This window comes from Corvus hawaiiensis, chromosome 7 (assembly GCF_020740725.1).
Source record: "Corvus hawaiiensis isolate bCorHaw1 chromosome 7, bCorHaw1.pri.cur, whole genome shotgun sequence".
Lineage (NCBI taxonomy): Eukaryota > Metazoa > Chordata > Aves > Passeriformes > Corvidae > Corvus > Corvus hawaiiensis.
In genome coordinates, this window is record NC_063219.1 from 29,206,765 (window position 1) to 29,227,413 (window position 20,649).

Here is a 20,649-nt window from a genome sequence, read left to right on the forward strand (position 1 = left end):
TGTGTTGACCCAGACTCCCAGTCCCAAACTAGAGCCTGTTGCCCTTGCCAATGCTGAGGGAGTCACTCTACCAAACACCCAAGAGAAAACATACCTAACAAAACAAAAATAAAATAAAAACACCCAAACAAACAAAAACAAAACAAACAAACAAAAAAAAACCAACAAAAAAACCCCACCCCCTAAAAGAACATACACCAAAAAAACCAAAACTACACACACAAAAATGCAAAAAAACAAACAAAAAACCCCCCACACTGATACACCAAACAAAGAAGAAAAAAAAACAGTCACAGACAACATTTGTTAGTCCCAGCACTCAAATCCTATGGGAACTTAATTTGGTCAGCAAACAAAATCAGGGACTCAAATCCCTACAAGCCCAGAGTGATAGGTACGGGAGACTTTTACTTCGTATCCCGTTTTTCCATTTATTTCTCACCATCCACTACGAGCTACCAAAAGACAGGATATCAAGCTGTCTTTAATTAAACACCATGTAAGTGTTGCAATTAGGCTGCTTTGGTGGGAACAAGAGAGGTAAAACGGTTGGAGGAATTTTACTGTATGTGAAACTCTTGGTTGGTCTAAAGCATCTCATTAGGGTTTGTAAGGTTGCTGTGTTGCAGACACTTCTGGGACGCCTGAGGACTCTGTTCCAGGTTTCAACTACTTCTGAAAGAGCTGACCCAAAGAAAATACACTTCGGTTTGCAAAAGCTACATTTCTTCTCAGGGATGGGGTTATTTTCCCCTCCATTTCATGAATGAGTTCTGGATATTGAGCTCTAAAGCCAGTGGAAAAGAGGTTAGGCATAAATGTGCCACTATGGAAACAAACTTCTGTCCTCATTATTTCAACACTGTTTTCACTCTTCACACTCCCTTGAGATCCTGTAGGTTCTCATTATTTATATTTTATTTGGTAATACCTTGGTAAACAACTGAAAGATGCAGTTCTTTGGTACACTCAGACTCACAAACCTTTTGTTTTATGCCATCAGTAGCACATCCACATTTGTGCATAAAACAAGAAAGCATTACTGCTCCACTCCAGTTCTTCCCACTGCAGTCAGAAAAGGACAATCCATCCTGCTACACCAGTCATTATTACCTTTTAAGTATGAAGAAAAATCCACAGGGAAATTCTAAATGCTGACTTGCTAGAGCACATAGTTCTTCCCCTTCCCTGAATACAAAAGTCTGAAGCTAGTACTGAATTTGATCTACTCCAGCCGCTACAATCTTCTATTTTCCACTGCACCCTCTGTGGCACTGCCCACACTGTTGGTACCAGAGGTAAGAGCTGCACCATAATCCAATCGAATTACCACACGGAGCAGTTAAAGTGTTGGGAAGGCAGGTCCAGCTATTAGAGCCAGAGGGAAAACAACTCATCAGCTGGACTGGGAATTAACATCAATGCCTACAGGAAACTGGATATCCTGAAGCCAAAACACTGCTCTTGGACAAGTTTAAGGCAGGAAAACCCACCTATTAGGAGCATGCCAGCATAGAAGCCTAAAAATAAGGACTGGGCACACTCCACAAATGCAGTTCAAACCAAATGAGTTTCCTTCCTAAGGTAACTCTTCTCCCCACAAGGAAAGTCATCAAAAGCAGTTTCTGCCAAGATACTTTTTGCAATATGGGCATATGCAAGGAATAGGCTCTACTCTCAAGTCCAGATCTCAAGATCACTTTTCCTTCACAGTCCCTTTCTCATATCTTTTGTGCCTCTAAACTAATTTAATTCATTTTTATTAGCAATTTCAGCTTCATGGTAAAAAGGTTTTAAGGGATGAAAGTGCTAGATGAATGTATACATTACTGATCTCCATGCACCCCCAGCAGCTCAAAACTCAGCAGCTAACAGCAGCTGCTTGGAAACCCTTTACAAGTCTCTCTTTCTTCCCCAGATGGTAAAGCCCTTTTCCTCCATGCATTAAACACTCAACAAAACACACTCACCAAATTATCATATCAGCCCATAACCATGCATGATAATTATTTCTTAAATCTGGATTTCTTCTACCGAATTTCAACCAAAATAAACATGGTATAGAGAACAAATGTATGCTTATAGTGAACAACCATTCATCAGCTTAAGTAACTCTAATGGACGTCACTTTAAACTAAGCCTGCACCATCTGTTCTACCCTTCAATTAGCAAGCAAAAAAAAATTATTCAAAACACAGTTTAAGAAAGCCAGCTAATTTATGTATGCAAGTTTTATTTCTCTTTAGCTCAGTGAAACGTGCTCTTGTAATGCTTGATATTCAGAAACACATCAGAATGGAAGGTTGCTTTCTCTAATGCTATTAGGAATTTTGTCAGGGGAAATAAAATATCCATGCAATATTTCACCATATCAAGAAAATTCTCATTAACATCTCACATTTTACTTTAAAGACCATGATGTCTCTCTCAGTAACAAAATGAGCTGGGAGCTAAACAAATCAAATCTGAAGTGCTGCATACATAAACAAAAACAAAGCTCAGGACACAGCCCTGCCCTGACAGACTGAGTCTACCAGCACAGCAGGAGGCTGTGGATGTGTCCTCAGACCTGGGGGTCTGTTAACCATGTCAGTTCCTAACTTGCCTCTCGGAGGCAAAACCCAGTCCTGCAGGCCACTGGGCACAGAGCCTTGCACAGACCCAGCAGCACTGGGACAAAGGGACCATCCTATGCGAGGTGAGATACTCTCCTTGGAAAGCAAACCCTGTCCAGTGAGAGCAGTGCAGAACCAAAATTCACTACTTGCCAAAGTGCATGAAAAAAATACAAAGCTTCATCCAATTCCTTACTGCAAACCTCCATCCAGTTTCACTTCAAACTGGCCTCTCCTACCACTCCGCAACATGTGAAAACACTGAATAGAATCTCTCTTCAGTATGTTGGACCCTGACCTGCTTGAAGGCTCTGTCACCATCGATCTCCGAGTTCAATCTTGGATGTTTGTCTAAAAAAAACCCTGCAGTAACAAGGGCTGTTTCCACTGGAAACCTCAACTCAAACAGCACAGGCAACACATCCCAGGGAAAAGAAACGTGCAAGAAACCTCATTTCCCAATACTGTTGAGGAGAAGCAGGCGAGAGAAGGTCACTGCTGAACACTCTCAGTTCACCTCTCAGAGTATCAGGCTGATTGAAAACTACTTTAAGATCCTGTATGTATTACTTTACATTACACCTTAATATGAAACACCATGGTTTGGGTACTGAGAAAGGCTCATCAGCCACAGATGAGCCAGGAGATGCTGCACACTTAACATCAGCATTACTAAATACTGCAGAAGCAGCTCAAAGCGAGATGGCTCACCAAGGGATTACCGACGATTTCAGCTCTCTCCCCTTGCCATAGGATTGTGTACCTGAGAGGGCAGGCTGAAGCCTCTGACACTGCTGTGCTGTTTTGCCTCATGTCTCAAGACAGACAGCTCTGTGCAGGCCTTAGTTATTGTTCACAGATTCAAAGCTCACCAAAATAATTCTCTTGTATCCTTATCAGGGAAAGAAATAAGTCAAGCAGAACCACCATCCTGAAACACCACTGACCAAGCAAACAAAGCACAAAATGAAGAAACAGACCAGAGGCAGAATTCCTCTTTGGTCTGCAGCATCCTGCTATACCTTCCCCAGCCCAACCTCACTGGTGTAATCCAAAACTCCTAGTGCCCACACACAGGCTGTCTGCTCTAAGCAACTGTGCTCCAAAGAAGAGTAAGAGCTCTCAAAGAGAATTCATCTTTTTACTCTGCCCCATTCGTCTGTCTTCTACCCACCAGTAAGTACTGCTGGGAAAACTCAAGCCTGCAATGGCTGTTAGGTGCAGTTCAAGCACACTGCTGGCAAGCACAAACATGCAAATGGCTTTGCACTGGACCTCAGTGCCTTGTTTCATATAATCACCTTTATGTTTCCTTGACTTGAAAAGCTGAACTATCCTGAACTATCCAAGTGCCTTCTGCACGTAAGGCAGCTGCCTGGTACAAAGGAGGAACCAGTGATCAGGTCACAAGACCATTTGTTAGAGGAGTTTCAGAGTACTGAGCGCTATCAGAAGCATGTTAAGCCTCACTATGTTTTACACATGATGTTTTTAACAGACTTGGACAGCACCAAGCAAAGAAAAGCATCTCTGCCCTCCTTCATTCTATTTCTTCCTGAATCTCTTGAAAAAGACAACTCCATTGTCTACAGTCATTGTGTTGAGGTCAAGGGCTGCATAAAATAGTGTCACGAAAAAATAGAAACAATGTACAGAAAAACAGCAAAGCCTACAAAGGTCAGTGATGGCCATGACATACACAGATCAAACTTGTATGCCAATGAGGGACACTGCTCGAGCCCTTCCTGTAAAGGTGCAATTTCATCATCAGTTCAAGCTCCTTTTAATCCAAACTGAACTAGTTTGCCTTAGAGATGTCACTTCTCTGTTTGCTGATGTTTCCTCAGTGATAACATATAAGCACAAGGGTTTAGTTAGAGGAGTCCTAGACAGGCAGGAGCCATGAATCAACTGCATGCTGTCCCAAGATAATGGATCTGTTATCCACACTCAGTCTTATTCTGAGAACACACACTTTATCACTCACGTATTAGGAAAATTCAAATCAGATTCAAATTCAAATCAAATCAAATTCAAATCATGCAGATCTCAATCTTTGTTTTAAGCTGATACTTTTCAAATTAAGAGACTGAGGTGAGAACAGACTACAAATATTTCAGCTTCTTCCATTGTGACCAGACCATTGCAGTTTAGCTCTCCAGATGGCTATCCTAGAGCAGTGATGCTTGGCCTTTCACTCCTAAAGTTGACACACTAATCCATGAACTGGATCAAAGATACCAGCTCCCCTGTGCTCTGTCACACCAGAAAAAGCAGAGCTTCCAAACCACACCCCACAAGCAGTCAGGAAAAAAGGCAATGATGATGCAGGCATTAAAACAAAAGGAAGAGATTGGCATAAGAGGGTGCACTAAGCCTTGGCTGGATCTTGAAGTAGACTTCACCACATCACTGACCTCCAAACAGTCAGCTTGCCCCACTCAAAAGCTTCACATCTCCTATTATACTCATTCACTGAGAAAACACCCTCTAGACATCTGAGACATGTCTCTGTTATGCTTACTAGAACTTATTAATTACAGCAAATGCTATCTATAGAACACACACATTAATGAACAGCCATCTCAGCAGCATGAGTTCTGGAACAGAGTCCCTGCAGTACAGAAGTGCCACCAGTTTGTTACTGGAAAAGGAATACCACAGAGATCATCATAAGTGTGTAGTTCAACAGACTAAAGACTGGGAAGACGAGCAAGTTATCTGAATAGAAATTCTGCAAACTAAGTGGGATACAGGGATTGCAAAGCACTGCACAGCTCTGTGATTCACATCACTTCATGAAATCCATGCAAATAGCACATTTGGTAACAATTTCAATTTTACTGTGCTTGGGTTACTCTTCTACCCAGAATCATGGAAGTTTGTAAGAGAAAACCAACTAGCAAGAAAAGGGGCAATAAGAATATGCAATACTCTCAGAAAATTATATGTATACTGCTTGTTCACAACAGCAAACTAAGAATTTCTTCCTGTGCTCTAAGGTTACCAGAACAGATCCTCTATTGAGACCATATCAGCTTTGGTGGTTTGGTGATCGTGTTTTTAGTGTTTGGGGTTTTTTTCCCCTACATGCCAAACAGCTTCTACAGCAGCTGCTTGTTGACAAAAACAAAGAGAAAGAAATGCAGTTGTGCAGAACACTGCAATCTCACAACCACTTCCCAATCATAACTTCTGTCAAAAATAATTTTAATTAATTTGAGTATGTTGAGCTCCAGAGCACTTACAACCTATACAGCCAGTCTCTCCTTCACTTCTACAGGTGTGAACTCCAGTACAACCCTCAGTGAAATATCTTCAGGCTCAGCTCTGTAGGAACTTTCACTCTGAGATTCTTCTGGACTCATCAAAAAGGAACACTGTTACATCCCATATAATAGCTTCAGTACTCTATTACAGAGAGCCTCATGAACAGACCAGGACAGGAGTTTTTCAAGCCACAGCTGAGAATCCCTCCCCACTCCCACAGTACATGGCTGTGGTAGGACTTTCTCTCTAAACCTGTGGGGAGATGAAGTAACATGACAGGGATAACAAGGCAGTGGAGTTCCGTGTCCTACCAGCTCATCTCAACACTATCAAACTCAACAGAAGACTCACAAAGACATTACCTTTCTTGAGCCAAGTACAATTGATCTACTGTGTTGCCCACAGAAAATAGGAAAAGAAGTCTAGCAAGGTTTAATGACAGTGAAAACAAGTGCAGTTTATATATGCTTTTTTCAGTTTTATAAATCTTTTAGTATGGCAGGAAATCAACAACATTGCTAACTACTGGCATGATTAAAGAGTGCCACCAGCTAACAAGGTACACAAAGAAACCAAGATACCACAATCTATGAACACCAAATGTAAATCCACTAGTGCTTAAAACACCATTTACTGAATTCTTACTGCCTTGAGTCCTCAATATCATAGCAGCTATCAGCTGCCAAGATTTGGAACAACAATCACTGATTCAGTGTAATTACCAGCTTACAGAACAGTATAATAGAATGTCTACTATACAGCTTTCATTTAGATCAAGTAGCACTTGACATCAAAACATCTGACAGTAATCACATTCCACATGACAAAGTCTTACCTTATAATTGCTGGAATTTACCCAAGAAGTGGCCAGTCCATCAACCATTTTATCCAGCATAGTCTGATCATGTTCAAGATCAGCTGACTTCTGTTTATCTGAGAAATAATCTATCAATTCCTGGCCAACCTGAAGTCTCTTTCCAACATCCTTCTGCAGCACCTGCGCTAAGCAGTACTCCATACTGGGCTCCATGGTGTCTCAGAAATACAGCACCAGCCAGAAAGCCAGAGGGCAGCAGGGCCAAAATCTCCCTCTACAAACGTACGCAGGAGGTCGCCTCTTTCTTCGATGAAGGTTACTGAGGGCCTGGGTTTCAAAGATGCAATTCTGAGAATGGCAACAATGCAGCATGTGTGTGTGCACAGCAGCTGGCAGGATATTAAAAGTCCAATTTAAATAACTGGTAATAGATGAAGCAACGAGCAGCACTGTACAGTTGAGTCTGCAATAAATCCCAATTCAGCAGTCCATTCTGAAAGAAATGAAAAAGAACAGTATTATAGGTTAAATTAAGACTGGAAGAAAAAAAAAAGACTGAAAGCATGTCACAAAATAGGTTATTCATATACAGCTGTGAAGCTGTGGTAAGTCAGATACAAGCAGCATTGGTCTATTTTAAGGAATCAAACAAGGTAGGTCAGGACAAAAACCTTTGGTTATTCTTTACAATAGCAGTTACCCATCAGGTCCCTGGAAGTTTTAGTGACAGACAATAAAATTGTGGCCTAAAGTAACTACTGATTAATAATCAGTATTATTGCAACTGCCACCATCCACCCAAAAAGGTGGGGACAAAATCCTTAAACAGGTCACCAGGAAAACCTATCTACTTTAAGTGAAAGCAGGAAGAGGTCTGGATGCTGTTTTGACTGTTGGCCTTCAGCAATCAATGTCATCAGCTGGTCAGCAAGATAAAGCACTAACACAGGGCTCCAGGAAAGTAAAATGATCAGCTTTCAAAAACTAGGTGCTCAAGCTGTTTCCAGGCTGAATTCTGTTACATCCCAACTACACACCTCCAGGAAAGAGCATTCACTGGCACACTCTAAACACAGTTCTGACAACCAAGGCCACAACAAGAAAGGTCAGGCCAGACTTTGCTGCCACTCAGAGGCACAGTATCACCTCAGAAGCTTTTGGCTTATGCAAAAGAAAAAAAAAAAGAAAAAAGAAATTACCGTGTGTTTGGGCTCTGGTTAAACTGAACCCTATAAACTCTCTTGTCCATGGACTTCATCAGGGACTTTTTTTGTCCCTCCACCTGCAGCCAAATGAATGCCACAAGATGGCCAGGGAACAGACTAGGGGTTTGTCCTCCACCTGCTCACAGACCAGGGCTCCTGGCATCACCATAGTGCTTCCTGAAGCAGTCCCTCATCACAGGTTAGCTCTTTTAGGAAGGGGGTGATAAAAACCCAGGGCATCTTTTTGTTTCCTGGCTAATAATACTCAAAGCTAGAAATCTGCCCTACTTTTTCTGCCAACATGAGGAAAGCAGGTCAAGCTCAGAGTAAGGGAAGAGACTGTGCAGCAGACACCTGGTTCAATAAACAACTGGAAGGAAGCTGGAGGCACAAGTTCACTAATTGGAAGCACTGGGGCAGCAAATCTAAATACCTTCTGTTTGAGCAAATAAAGCCTTCACAAAAGTCTTAATAAAACAAAGTAGACCTGACACAGACGAGATGCACATAAGAACCCCAGCCTGGAAACAAAAGCACCCTTTGCACAGCAGACTATTCAGTTCATTATGTCACCCCCATCCTCTTTGGCCACATCTTACCACCACCAAGCACAGCATCTAGATTCAACTCTGAGGGCTTAACCTCCAAGCATTTCCCTAACCCTACAAGCATTGCCACATGTGTCCCAGCTTCCCACACTGGTTGTGCAGGAGTCACCAGAGTGCAGGTCACTCCATTCAAGGCAACCAGTTCAAATTCCCGCTGGCTGATTGGGATCAAAACTGGTTCTGTACACCCATGGGCTCACCTCAACCAACTGCTGGGAAAATCCTACCCTCAGCCAGAAGGGATTGCTCTTGTCTGTACACTAAGCTCCCTCCTCGCCAGCAAAAACTCACCTCCAGAGCAGCAAGGAAGCTTTGGCTGCAACTGCACACACAGCACCTCAAGCTTTAAGTTAGTGCTGTGACAGATTACTGGTTATGACCCCTACCCCAACCTGAACCATCTCAAGGACACTCAAAACTCCCACCATTTTGTTTCAAGTCACCTCAAGACGGATTTGATTTTAAATTCTAAAATTGTCAACACTTCCTCCAATCACTACTCTTAACACCTTTTTTCTTTCTAAATGAAAACTCCAAACTAGAAGGAAGCATTGCCTTTTTTATTGCTGTTTCTACTGATGCTACACTTTCTCACTTGGGTCAGTTTAGCACCAAACCTGAAAGAAGCACTCTGAGCTTTCCCATCCTCAACCAAAATGTTCATGACATGGCACTCACTCCCATGGCAGTACAGGCACAAAACCAGAGCCACTTCACAATTGTACAAGCACAGCAGATGTTTTCATCCAGGTCTCCCTGTCTGCAGCTTTGAATACTGGCCCCTGCCCTGCCCTCCAGCACAGGCTGGTCTTGCTCTTTGCTGCAGACACTCCAGTTACGGGAGACAGTCTTACACACAGCAGTGTCTAAATATTCAGTGGAAGGATTTTCACATAGTAGGGAAGCATTTCACTGGACATCTGGCTAGCACGGAGCTACTGGAGAAGGGACAGGGAACTGGTATTAAACTGCTACCACATTCTAGCTGAAACCCTTCAAGTTAGCTGAGGAGTTTGTTTCCGGACTCCAGAAGCTGCACACATGTTCAGAAAGGGACTCTTCTGTTAAACTGGATAGAATATGGTGAAAAAAGTCTTAACTGCTTTTAAAATGGAAATGCAGAACTTGCTTAAACTTGAAAATTCAGATTACAGAAGGGTGTGAAGGAGTGCTAGTTACCACAGAATAGCCATTTTTTATTAACATCACACAGAGGCAAGTCCCAACACGTCCAGAAACCATTAGCTGGCCATACTGCCATGAGAAAGGAGCATTCAAAGTTTCAGGTCTGTCTTCTATGTGGTTTTCATTGAAGAAGTCTCTGCCTACAAGCACAGAAGCAATCCTTAAAGCAAACTATTGTAAACAAATTTCTCTCCACACTCCTCGCTTTTTAAACACATGAAGGAAGGCACAGGATAAAAATCACGGTGCACTACAGAAGAACAAATTTGTCCACAACCTTGAGGAGTCTAAAGAAGATGCACTATACATTATGGCACCACTATCAAATGCAAAGAGGGAAGAAGAGCCAGAAACATCTTTCAATCCTGAGGAAAACAGTAATAGGAAGCCAAGAGGAAAAGCTCAATGTAGCTTGCATCTACCAGCTAACAGGTGTTTAAGTAGCACATCTCAAAAAAAAAAAGTTTTCTACAATGTTAGGAAGTTTGTTGACTCCCCTCTTCCCCACAGGAGGAAGTGGAAAAAATAACACCTGAGAAAAACAAAACAAGACCCAAGCTGACAAAAAAATTAACTTCTCAGACAATGAAGCATATGGCTGCTGCATCCCATCAAGTCTGCAATCATCTGGGCAGATGCTCCCCACATAACAATCTTTGAAAAACACTAAGCCACAATCTCAGCCCCAGTGGTCTACTTCTGTTCCTGGACCTTCCGGGTAGCCAGTGTTACAAGATATAAACAGCTTTGGTTGGACTGGGATGTTGAGTACAACCTCTTCCCACAGAAGAACAGCCATGCAGAATTCAAAATTAATAACTCAGTGGCACAGGTCCTGTGTTTGGAGCTCCTCCAAGTTTTGAGATGGGTTGCCAGTGTAAGTTCCAGAGCAAGGGTTTTCTCCAGTCCTCCTCCAAGCCTTATAGTCTGCCCTTGAAGAGACAGGCTAGGCTCAACATGTAGACAAAATAATCCAAGAGAAAAAACTACCCCAATTCTGTCACTGAAAAGAAGCTCTGTTTCACTAATGAGCCATCAAAACAATGTGCTTTGTAACACCCAAATTTTCCATCAATAGCTGTCCAGCAGAAAGCCACTATAAAGAGGTTTATGTTTAATGCCACCTTGGAGTTCAAAATTATGAATTTAAAGGGGAAAGCTGACAAAGACCAAACAGCCCAAAGTTACTCAGCTTAGATACTACCATCATAACAGCATAAAAACCGACAGAATTCACAGTAAAGCAACTGGCTCAACACATAGAATAAATTAATCCAAACAGTAACAAGGAAAGACTTGTTACCTAAGATGCTGTGGCAATATTAAACCAGGTACCTAAGTCAATGATTTTTTTCAGCACTTAGGAAAACACCACTGACCTCAGACTAAGTGAAAGTGCATGATTTGCAATTCTCAAGTAAGACTTTATCTTAGGATAACATTACAGGAAATTTTGAATCATCTTCAAGATTTCCTTCCTTCTTTCAAGGAAGGGAACTTGAAGCACATTAAAAATGCTCTACTACTCTCTTAGGGTCCTGCCTATCCTTGGGAGTTCTTCCAGTATTGCTATTTGACCTTAAAAATGATGTTCCACTCTCTTATGCTCTAGACATCAGATTATCATCTTTGTCATGTTTCACTGTCATCTTCATTTGCCAAAAAGTCAATGCAGTCCATAACCTCCCCAGACAACTGCTCAAAACACAACCGCTCCAGACACAAGCATGCAGAGACAAGCCTCTTGCTGCCACTCACAATCACTGGAGGCAAGAGCCAGCACCATTCAATAACCAGCTCTTTCCAGTCATCTTCCTGAAGGTATCTCTCAACTTCCAGCCAGTAAGCTTAATTTATAACCAACCTGTAAATATGACCACACTCCTTTGGTGCCTTTTTTTTTTTGTATATGTGGTTAGCTGTAGCCCAACAGCTGTGGAAACAACACAGCAACACAACTGTACCAACAAGTCTCCTTCTTCACAGGTCTCAGGACCTAATTGTGTAGTCACTTCAGTTTAAAATTAGTTCAAGGTATATTCGACAGACCTTGACTTTCCACAACAAAGAACTCTGATCCTTCAGGAGATCTCCATCCTAACCACATGGAGCAATTTTTTCAAGTATAAAAGTAACCAGGCATCCAACCTGCAGTAGTTCACCACTTCTGCAAGGTGGGCAGTGTAAACAACATAACTTGCTTTGCCAGCCAAGCCCCTTGGGCAAGAAGTTCAGAGATATTAGAACAGCACCTGGAACCCACGTGCCGCAAAGACTAAGCAGAGATCTCATCAGCAAGGCAGTATCAAACTGCAGCTCTGCAGGAAGGGTGGGTGGAAGTTCTCAGCCCTCTGTCCACTTCTCTATTTTTGCTTCTACCAGTACAGCTATACCCTCCCCAGAGGTCAGGCCTCTACAAAGCATTACAGTCACCATGCACTCAATCAAACCTACTCTTCCCTCGGGTGTTCAAGCAGCCGTGAACAAAGCAGCTCAAAGTGTTCATACTCTTCAAACTCTGAGAGAAGGAGGTGGCAAGTATAACATCAAGTGTCCTACTTGAAGAGGAAAGCAACATTTTTCTGGAGCCAAACTGAGTTTGTAGGAAACACCCAGCAACTGACAGATGGGCTCTCCCCACTGTTCACCTGTATCCATAAGTAGGCAATAATGCTTCTCTAGTGCCAGGGGAATATTACACAATCACTGTGATTGTTTTAAATCAGTAATTAGTGTTGCCCTATACTTAAGCCTCCCCCTAATCCAAAGATGGTATCTTAGATTTCCAGACTGACAACTCATGCTTGTCTAATTAGCTGGAGGGACAGCCCGGTGCTTATCTCCCTGTACCAAGTGTCTCTGGAGGCACTTGATGCACTTCTTCCACGCCCATCCAGTAACTTTAACTGTCCTCAGACAGTGCCCGTGCCACCACTTCTCAGTCCAACCTTGCTGATAAGCAAAGCACTGCCTAGGTGGATGCAGCTTCTTTTTGGGAAGGTCTTCAAATGAGGGTTTCTTTCTCCTCCCACAGCACTGGCCATACTAAAGCAGTGTTTGTAAAACTCTACTGCTGCAAGCAGTTCATCCTCAGAAGAGCCAGGTCTGAAGGCTTGCTAGGACTCTGCTAAATACTGGCTGGTCTTCAAACTTGCCTAGAGTCTCTTAAGGGGTTCATATTCACAAGCACAGACAGTAAGCAACTTCCAGCAGGGCACAACTCCATCGCCATCAGGAAAACTGAGGCAGATGTCTAGAACGAAGACAGCTGAAAGATTTCCAGGGCTTAAGCTAACTGTGGCCCTCTCCCCCATACACAGTCCTTCTAGACCAGATGCTGCCTGTGAAAGTTGCATTACCTAGCCTGGGTAAGACGAGAGATAAGCTTCAGATAATAGAAATTCTTATGCCTCTACTAAAGGTTTACACTGCTGCCTGGGTAGCTGAACACCTCACACAGACCTACCAATTTCAGCAATGCAACAATCTTCAAAAAAAATCTCTTCAGTAATGAAGCTGAAGCAAATCAAGACAACTCGCAGGTCACTCAATGTGACTCCAATACCCTACACTAACGAAACCACTTTGCAGAATGGGGAGTAACCCTTCCAGAGTACAGTAGAAAATGAGATGAGCTTTAACATCTTTTGTTTCCCTAATACAACCCCTCTCTGAAATTAGTTTGGTTTTAACTTTGTCTGAGACCAAGGACGAGTCTAGAATGAGCTTTCAAGGTCTCCTTCCTTTTTAACAGTTCAAGTATCAAGATGCAGCTCAAAATCATACAATGTCAGGAGCTGCTCTGTGCAGACTCCCTCTTGTAGACATCTCAGTTCATGGTTCCAAGGTAATGTACTACAAGCAACTTATTAAGGGCCTATAGGACCAGTGGCAGCAGAGACACATGACTATCATCATGACACTTAATTCTGTAAATAGTACCCGAGTTTTGGGTTTATGTATATAAAAATATCCTCCCTGTCCCTCATTCTAGAGATCTAACTTTATCTCAGAGCCTGCAGACTGCAGCTCTGACACTGTGGGACCCTGGCACACAAACCATACAGCACTGGCTCTATATTGTGGTGTCACTGTTCCTGGTGGAGCGTGCAGGGTGCTGGACCCTCCACTTAGCTGGTTTGGCTGGCATGGCTGCGCGTGCTGCTGTTATGACTGTAGCTTTAGCTCTAAAGGACATCGTGGACTGGATCAGATACATCAGCACTGCTGCCACTTTTGGCTTTGTGGCTCTTTTTGAGATTGGCCCTGGCCCTATCCCCTGGTTCATTGTGGCAGAACTCTTCTGCCAGGGCCCACGACCTGCAGCCATGGCAGTGGCCAGTTGTTCCAACTGGACCTCCAATTTCTTGGTGGGAATGCTCTTCCCCTATGCAGAGGAACTATGTGGCTCCTATGTCTTCTTCATCTTCCTTGTTTTCCTGGTCATCTTCTTTGTCTTCACATTCTTCAAAGAGCCAGAGACCAAGGGCAGGACTTTTGAAGACATCTCGAGGGGCTTTGAAGGACGAGGAGCGAACACCCCCACGTCACCCCAGAAGAGCCCCATGGTGGAGCTGAACAGCATACAAGCTGACAAAGCAGCTGCCTAAGATCCATGACACACCCATTCTTCAACTCTTACATGCCTAGAGAGTCATTAAACAGTAATGAGTATTTTGGACCAAACCACTACAACCTTCCAGCTTGGTGTGCAAAGTTCCCCCCAAGGGGCTGTGGTGGCATCCAGAAGAATGGAAGTGGCATCAGCCCCCTTTCTACAGCAACTAGGAGTGAGGCCAAAAATCTTTCAGTCACATCCTAACCCTCTCCTCCACAATCCAGCAGCAATACTGGATCATCTGGAAAACAACAAGGGAAGAAAAGAAAAAGAATAGACTTTTGTGGGTAAAATGCTTAGCAAGGTTTGAAGTAGAGCACCACTGAGAATAAGAGCAGTGACCCATCATCACTTGCAGTTTGCTGGCAGGACAAGTGGCTTCACAGAACATCTGAATCGTATAATCTCTCTCTGCATTGTGACTGATGAAGTCCCTTGGGCTAAGATTACTAATTCAGGCAGTCCTGAAGATGGAAAGCATCTCCTTTGTGTACATCACTTGAAGAAAAAAGTAGTATGATACCACCTTCCTATTTTACAGGCAGGTATAAGGTAGGAATTCAGTGCCTTCCCCAGAGTCACTGCAAAACAAGTCTCCAGTGGCAGTGGTAACTGAGGGTGAGAGAACACCTTGGGAAAAGAAAAAACTGACACCATCACACGTTGGTATAAGATCTGAATAACTGAATTTTAAAGAGAGCAGTGTGTTTGACATAAATTTCTTACTCCAGTCCTCCAGGACCTTGCTATTCTTACTGATAATTAACTGGCTAGTGACACAGTAGTAAGTTTTTGTGTAGAAGTCCAAGCCAGAACTACCCTGGAAGGAAGTACTTGAGAGACAAGTGCTAATAGTAAAATGACAGGTTGGAACGCAAAAATAATACACAAGATCAAACCTTGGGTGCAAGCCCTCAAGGGACACTGGCTGTGGAATGCAACAGCAGCAGTTTGCACGTCAACAGTTTTAGAAAAAGGTTATTTTCTTGGTCTCTCTTCAGGCTCCCCAGCTAACGCCCATGTCTCTTCTGTGACTCTAAGCACAAGTTTTCTGCATGGCAAAACAGGGGTCTTTGCCTACCCCTGTTCTCCAGGGCTGCCATGGAAATTCTTGGCCAAGGAGAGAACTCAGCAGCAGCAGGATTTCAGCTGCTGACAGGGGAGTAGAAGCCAGCACCTATAATCAGTTCAGCTCCAGAGAGGGGAAGGAGGGTTACCCTTTACATTAAGGCTTAAGCAGATTCTACTCAGCCTGGCACTTGCAACTGCATCAAAGTGGATGGCCAAAGAAATCCCTCAACACAGGCTGCAGAGGAGTGCAGAAAGCCACCATGACACTTCAAGGTACATAAAACAGTGGGTGGAGGAAGCACAGGACAGGGAGGAGCAGAAGAGGTTTTATTTGACACTACCATGAATTGGGCTGAACCTTAGTAAGAATTAAGAGAACTTCTGCCCTACAAAACCACCTGCATGTAACAGGCAGAGACACATCTGCAATTCCTTCCTTCTGCTCAGCAGCACTTTGAAACACCTGTCAAAAATTTGACTTTATTTTGATCAGATCTCTGCCTCAGCAAATTACTGTTGGTTAAATCTGGCTTTCTGAAATATCTTGGAATCTAAAGCATCTACAAGCAAAATGTAAAGAAAGGGCCACAGATTAATCCTGAAATACTGAAACGCTGCATCAGGGACTGGCCTGGTCAGGCTGTTTAGTCTGTTATCTTGCTGTCAGTGGAAACAAATTAGAGATTTTTAAATCTTCCCACTCACAATAAACTAATGATGATGACACTTGTCTAATTATTAATTTTGTGGCTCCTACTTGGCATGCTTGTTTCTGGATGCAGAATGGACATCTCCCTCCTTGCAGAGCCAAACATGCAGAGATTTGATTAAAGGCCAGAACAGGAAGCGAGATGAACTCAAACACTAACCATGAATTGAGATCAAATCTCTTGGGGAGCACCTGCAGCCTCTTGGACAAAACCCATTTGTTGCCCTTCTATAAGTTGAGCAGTTACAACTCCACCCAGTTCATTTAGGTTTTGTCGTGTGGTTTTTTTCAGGTGTAAGAGTGCTAATGCTGCCAAATAGAGGAGAAAGTGAACTCTCCCATGTATGACAGAGCCAGACACCAGTGCAGTGCAGAATGCCAAGGAACACGCATGTGCTCAGCTCCTCAGTATCCCACTGTGCAAAGCTCATAACCAGCTCACGTCAGGCTTTCACACAGCTTTGAGAACCTGTAACAGGTTGGTCCAATGGACAAGATCCAAACCACTGAATGAGCTCTAAAGAAACACATAATGCAAACTTCAACACTGTATAGAGGGATGGAAATGGAGCAACTGAGCAAAGTCCAACATGAAATGGACACCATCAAACAGCAAGGTAAAGGTAAAGCTGCACATCACTGTCACATCAACCTCCATCAAGGAAAGAAGCAAACCCCTCAAAGTCAGACTGATTAGAATTTACTTAAGTCACAGTCTGAAGAAATTAATAGACAAGGACAGTCTATTTTATTCACTCGGGTGACAGACCTTTCCATACTTGCCAGCATTTTCTCCACTGCACTAGCAATCACTGCTCCAAGGTGAGCAGGCGCTGTCAGAATCCAGGAGAAGCTTCAATTACAACTGCCAGCCAAGGAGGCATGAACAGCAGTAAGCCCCATCCAGGCATGCCAGCAAGATTTCCAGCCCTAGTCTAGGCAAGGCCTGAGATAATGAGATGCTCAGGGTGACACATGAGCCTGAGCCAAAGTCATCTGAGGCCAGAAGGGACCTGTAATGGCAGTCCACAAGCTTTCCTCTCACAAAAACCCACACAGATGTTGAAATGGTAAGGTACATGCAGGGATGGTCACTACTTTATCCATCTGAGCATTTTGTGTCCAGCCTCTTGAAACTTCTTCTGACCTGCCCCTGACACAAAGGTAGTTGAGGGCTCCTCTGTAGAGGACATCGCCCTCATCCTCCTCTGTGATGTTGTAAATCACTACAGAAGTGGCCAGACTTGCTGTCAACTCTCATCCTCTAACATCCAACAGCTCTGACCAAATTGCCTGATGGATAGAGAAGGATTAACATGGGAGAAACAGATAAATCATTTCAGTTTGACTTTTGCTGTTTAAATATACGATTTTCTTAATACCTAAGTTGCAGCATAGATTTAAGATTCCTATAGAACTTCAAAGATGCATGGAGGACCAACTCATTCAATCACAGGCACTCTCTCCAGCTGTACTTCTGGGGAACATCATGTGAACCAGAGAAACATTTCCACTTCCAAACTTGCTGCTCTATCACTTTTAACACCGCTTGTTATCAGCTAAGTGCAGCAAGGCTGAAGTGTATAACTCCATGGCATTTTTCTTCTTGAAACAGAAACTTCTGAAGCTGCTTGACAAATTCTAAGGACTTCATAGGAATGTTGCAGGCATCAGTATGAAAAAAATCTATTTATGTTGGCAACAATTTAAAAACAAATTTAAGCAAGGGAGACTATGAAATACACAGAGAATTGCCCATGGTGACATGTCATTCCTCTGTCCCTCTCGTAACTTCCAGGCTTCAGTCCCACTGACAGAGTTCAACAGAGAAAATAAGCAAAGGCTCGACTTTACCAAGCCCAGGACTGCAGCACAAAGGCTTATTCCACACATCAAGCTGTTTTGCCACGACAAGGAAGACCCTGAATATGACAGTACTGCAGTTCCATCCTGCACTTGGGTGTAGCCCTTTTCTCAAGAGAAAGCTCACTCCGATTCCAAGTTCTCAAATGTATCCCCTCTCCAGCTGCAAACCTCTTAAATCCAATTCAGAATCCCACATGGAAGCAAATACCTGCACTTCCAAAACCTTTCCAAGAACTAACCTAAGCTCTAAATGGTGGATCTGTGTCTCCAGGTATCAAGCAACAATACTTTGATTTGTCTTCAACAGTGCCCAGGCAGCATCAAGAGGAGTACAGAACAGAGATGCAACTGCCCAAAAGATGCAGAGAAATGGGCTGCACTGCTCAGCAGCAGACTGGACTAAGACTTATTTGTCTCTGATGCTGGCACAAGTGCTGGGCTGGAAACCACATCCCTGCTCTATTAACACTGACTTGGCACATGCTACTTTACTTAACCCTAGTCTCCTTTACTAAACACTGACTTATGAAATAAGTCCACATGGGGCAGAGAGATCTATTGGTCAAAACAACCCACACACCTGGGGAGCCTTTGTGCTACTCCACCACAGGCTTCCCAGACAACCCTGAGCCTGTTATCCTACCTCAGTTTCCCACAACCTTGTCAAGCGGCTGTGCAGGGTGTTGGGGAAGGAGGCAGCCTTTCCCTTCCTCACCAGTATCTTTAGACGTACAGCATTAAAAATATCTTAAGCAGAGCCCACACAGGCCTGTAACACACACAACTACATTTTATGTACTCAGATCCAGTACCTCTGAAGCATTTCTGCACGATTTGTCTAATGACCAACCCACCTCTCCGGACAAACTCATAGTTCCGACCCAACTTCCATTAAAAATGCAGCCAGATATAAACGAAGCAGAGCTCGGCACGTGCACAAAGGGGCCAAGCGCAAGGGCTGAACCCACCCAAACCACACGATGCTTTCGGGAGCACAGCAGCCTCAAGCGTTAGCAAAGCCCCGCGCTGCTCGCTGAGCGCAGCACGGCCGCACCTCCCTCCCTTCACGGAGCTGTTCGTTCCAGCGGGAACCCTCACCGGGACCCCCCGCTCTGACACGGCCCCGGCACCGCCGCGCCCGCACGGCCGGTGCCCGGCGGCCCCAGGGCGGGGGGGCCGAGGGGCGGCCCCGGGCCAGGCCCCGGCAGCCCCCGCACCCCGGGTCCCGCCGGACCGCCCTCCCCTGCCCTTCCCGAACCGCGCCGCTGGAAGAGCCGGCACCGCGCTCCTCCCGGCCGGTGCCGCGGGCGGGTCGGCCCCGCCCCGAACCGCGCTCCCCGCGGTCACCCGGCGGCGGCGGCACCGCACACAAAGCCCCCCCGGCCGCGCTTCTCCCCGCGGCCCCCGCGCGGTGCGGGCGCGGGCGGTACCTGCGGGGCGGGGGCCGGGCGGATGCGCTCCCTTCTCCCTCTCGCGTCTCCTTCCCTCAGTGCCGGCGGCGGCGGCGCCCGCTCCGCTCCATGGCCGCGCGCGCGCCCCGCTGACCACGGGAAGAATGGGGGACCCAGAGCGCACGCGCCGCCCGCGCCCGCCCCGCCCCGCCCCGCCCCGCGCGCCGGCGCGGCGCCGCCCTGCGGCCGCTGGTACCGCGGTGAGGTCAGCGCGCGCCGTGCGCATGCGCGGGGACCGTTACCGCGCGCCCGGTCGCCATGGCGACTCCGCCCGCCGGGAGCCGGGCCGGGGAGCGCGGACACGCGCGTTCCTGGGAATGCCACGCGTGTTCCCGGGAATGCCACGGCCCCGTCCCCGCTGACCGGCCTCCAGGCACTGCGGCGCCCCCGGCTGCTGCTTCGGCCAGGCCGAAACGCTTTGAGAGGAATTCCCCGCACTGCGCGCGGAGAGCGCGAGGGCTCGGTGCTGCCGTGAGGCCGTGGCCGCGCACTGCCCTCCTTTAGGGAGCCCCCGGGGAGGGAAACTGTTCCACAGAGCCACAGAGTGCGTCAGGCTGGAAGGGACCACAGCGGGTCACCTGGTCCAACCTCCCTGCTCCAGCAGGGCCATCCGAGAGCACATGGCACAGCATTGTGCCCACACAGCTCTGGAGTGGGGGGAACTCCACCCTGTCTCTGGACAAGCTGTTCCAGTGCGCGGTCACTGCACAGTAAAGAAGTTCTTCCTCCTGTTCAGGTGGAAATTCCTGTGCATCAGTTTCTGCCCGTTGCTTCTTCTGTTGCTGGGCACCACTGAGCAGAGCCTGGATCCATCCTCTTGGCATCCCCCTTTAGATACTTATACACACGGATGAGGTCCACTCTGTCGTCTCTTCTCAAGGCTGAACAGCCCCAATTCTCTCAGCTTTTTCTCATATCAGAGATGCTCCAATCTCTTAATCATCTTTGTTGCCCTCCACTGGACGTGCTCCATGTCTCTCTGTTTTGTACAGCCTTAGTTAAAAAGCTGCATTTAAAAGTAACTAATTATTTCTCCTTCATGGAAAGATTTCCAGCGCTTCCACTATAAAACTGAGGTGAGATTGGGAAACAAATGCCCTGTGCAGAAGCTCTTTACCAAGATGTATTTGACCATCTTGTTGCCTGGGCTCATGACTGCTTTTCTCCTGTTGGTTGGGGAATGAATCTCCATATCCCCTCAAACTACCACTGTCCTCGTCCTCTGTGCTGCAGA

At 45.3% G+C, this 20,649-nt stretch overlaps 2 protein-coding genes across 37 annotated transcripts in view; one reads left to right on the forward strand and one right to left on the reverse strand.

The window, feature by feature from the left end:
- Positions 1-19,527, reverse strand: part of CLASP1 (cytoplasmic linker associated protein 1) — a 173,814-nt gene extending 154,287 nt beyond the window's left edge. For 19 of the 36 annotated variants that reach the window (XM_048310308.1, XM_048310310.1, XM_048310272.1 and 16 more), the window contains exons 1-2: positions 19,395-19,527; positions 6,721-7,195 (exon numbers count right to left, since the gene is read on the reverse strand). In XM_048310308.1, coding sequence (XP_048166265.1) covers positions 6,721-6,915 — 195 coding nt within the window. In that variant the 5' untranslated portion in view covers positions 6,916-7,195; positions 19,395-19,527. The remainder of the gene's footprint in view (positions 1-6,720; positions 7,196-19,394) is intronic. The other 17 variants (XM_048310307.1, XM_048310289.1, XM_048310305.1 and 14 more) reach the window with 2 other exon arrangements.
- Positions 13,820-14,345, forward strand: LOC125328973 (solute carrier family 2, facilitated glucose transporter member 3-like). Its single transcript, XM_048310316.1, has one exon. The coding sequence runs from the start codon at positions 13,849-13,851 to the stop codon at positions 14,308-14,310; it is 462 nt and encodes a 153-aa protein (XP_048166273.1). The 5' UTR covers positions 13,820-13,848; the 3' UTR covers positions 14,311-14,345.
- Positions 19,528-20,649: the final 1,122 nt, after the last annotated feature.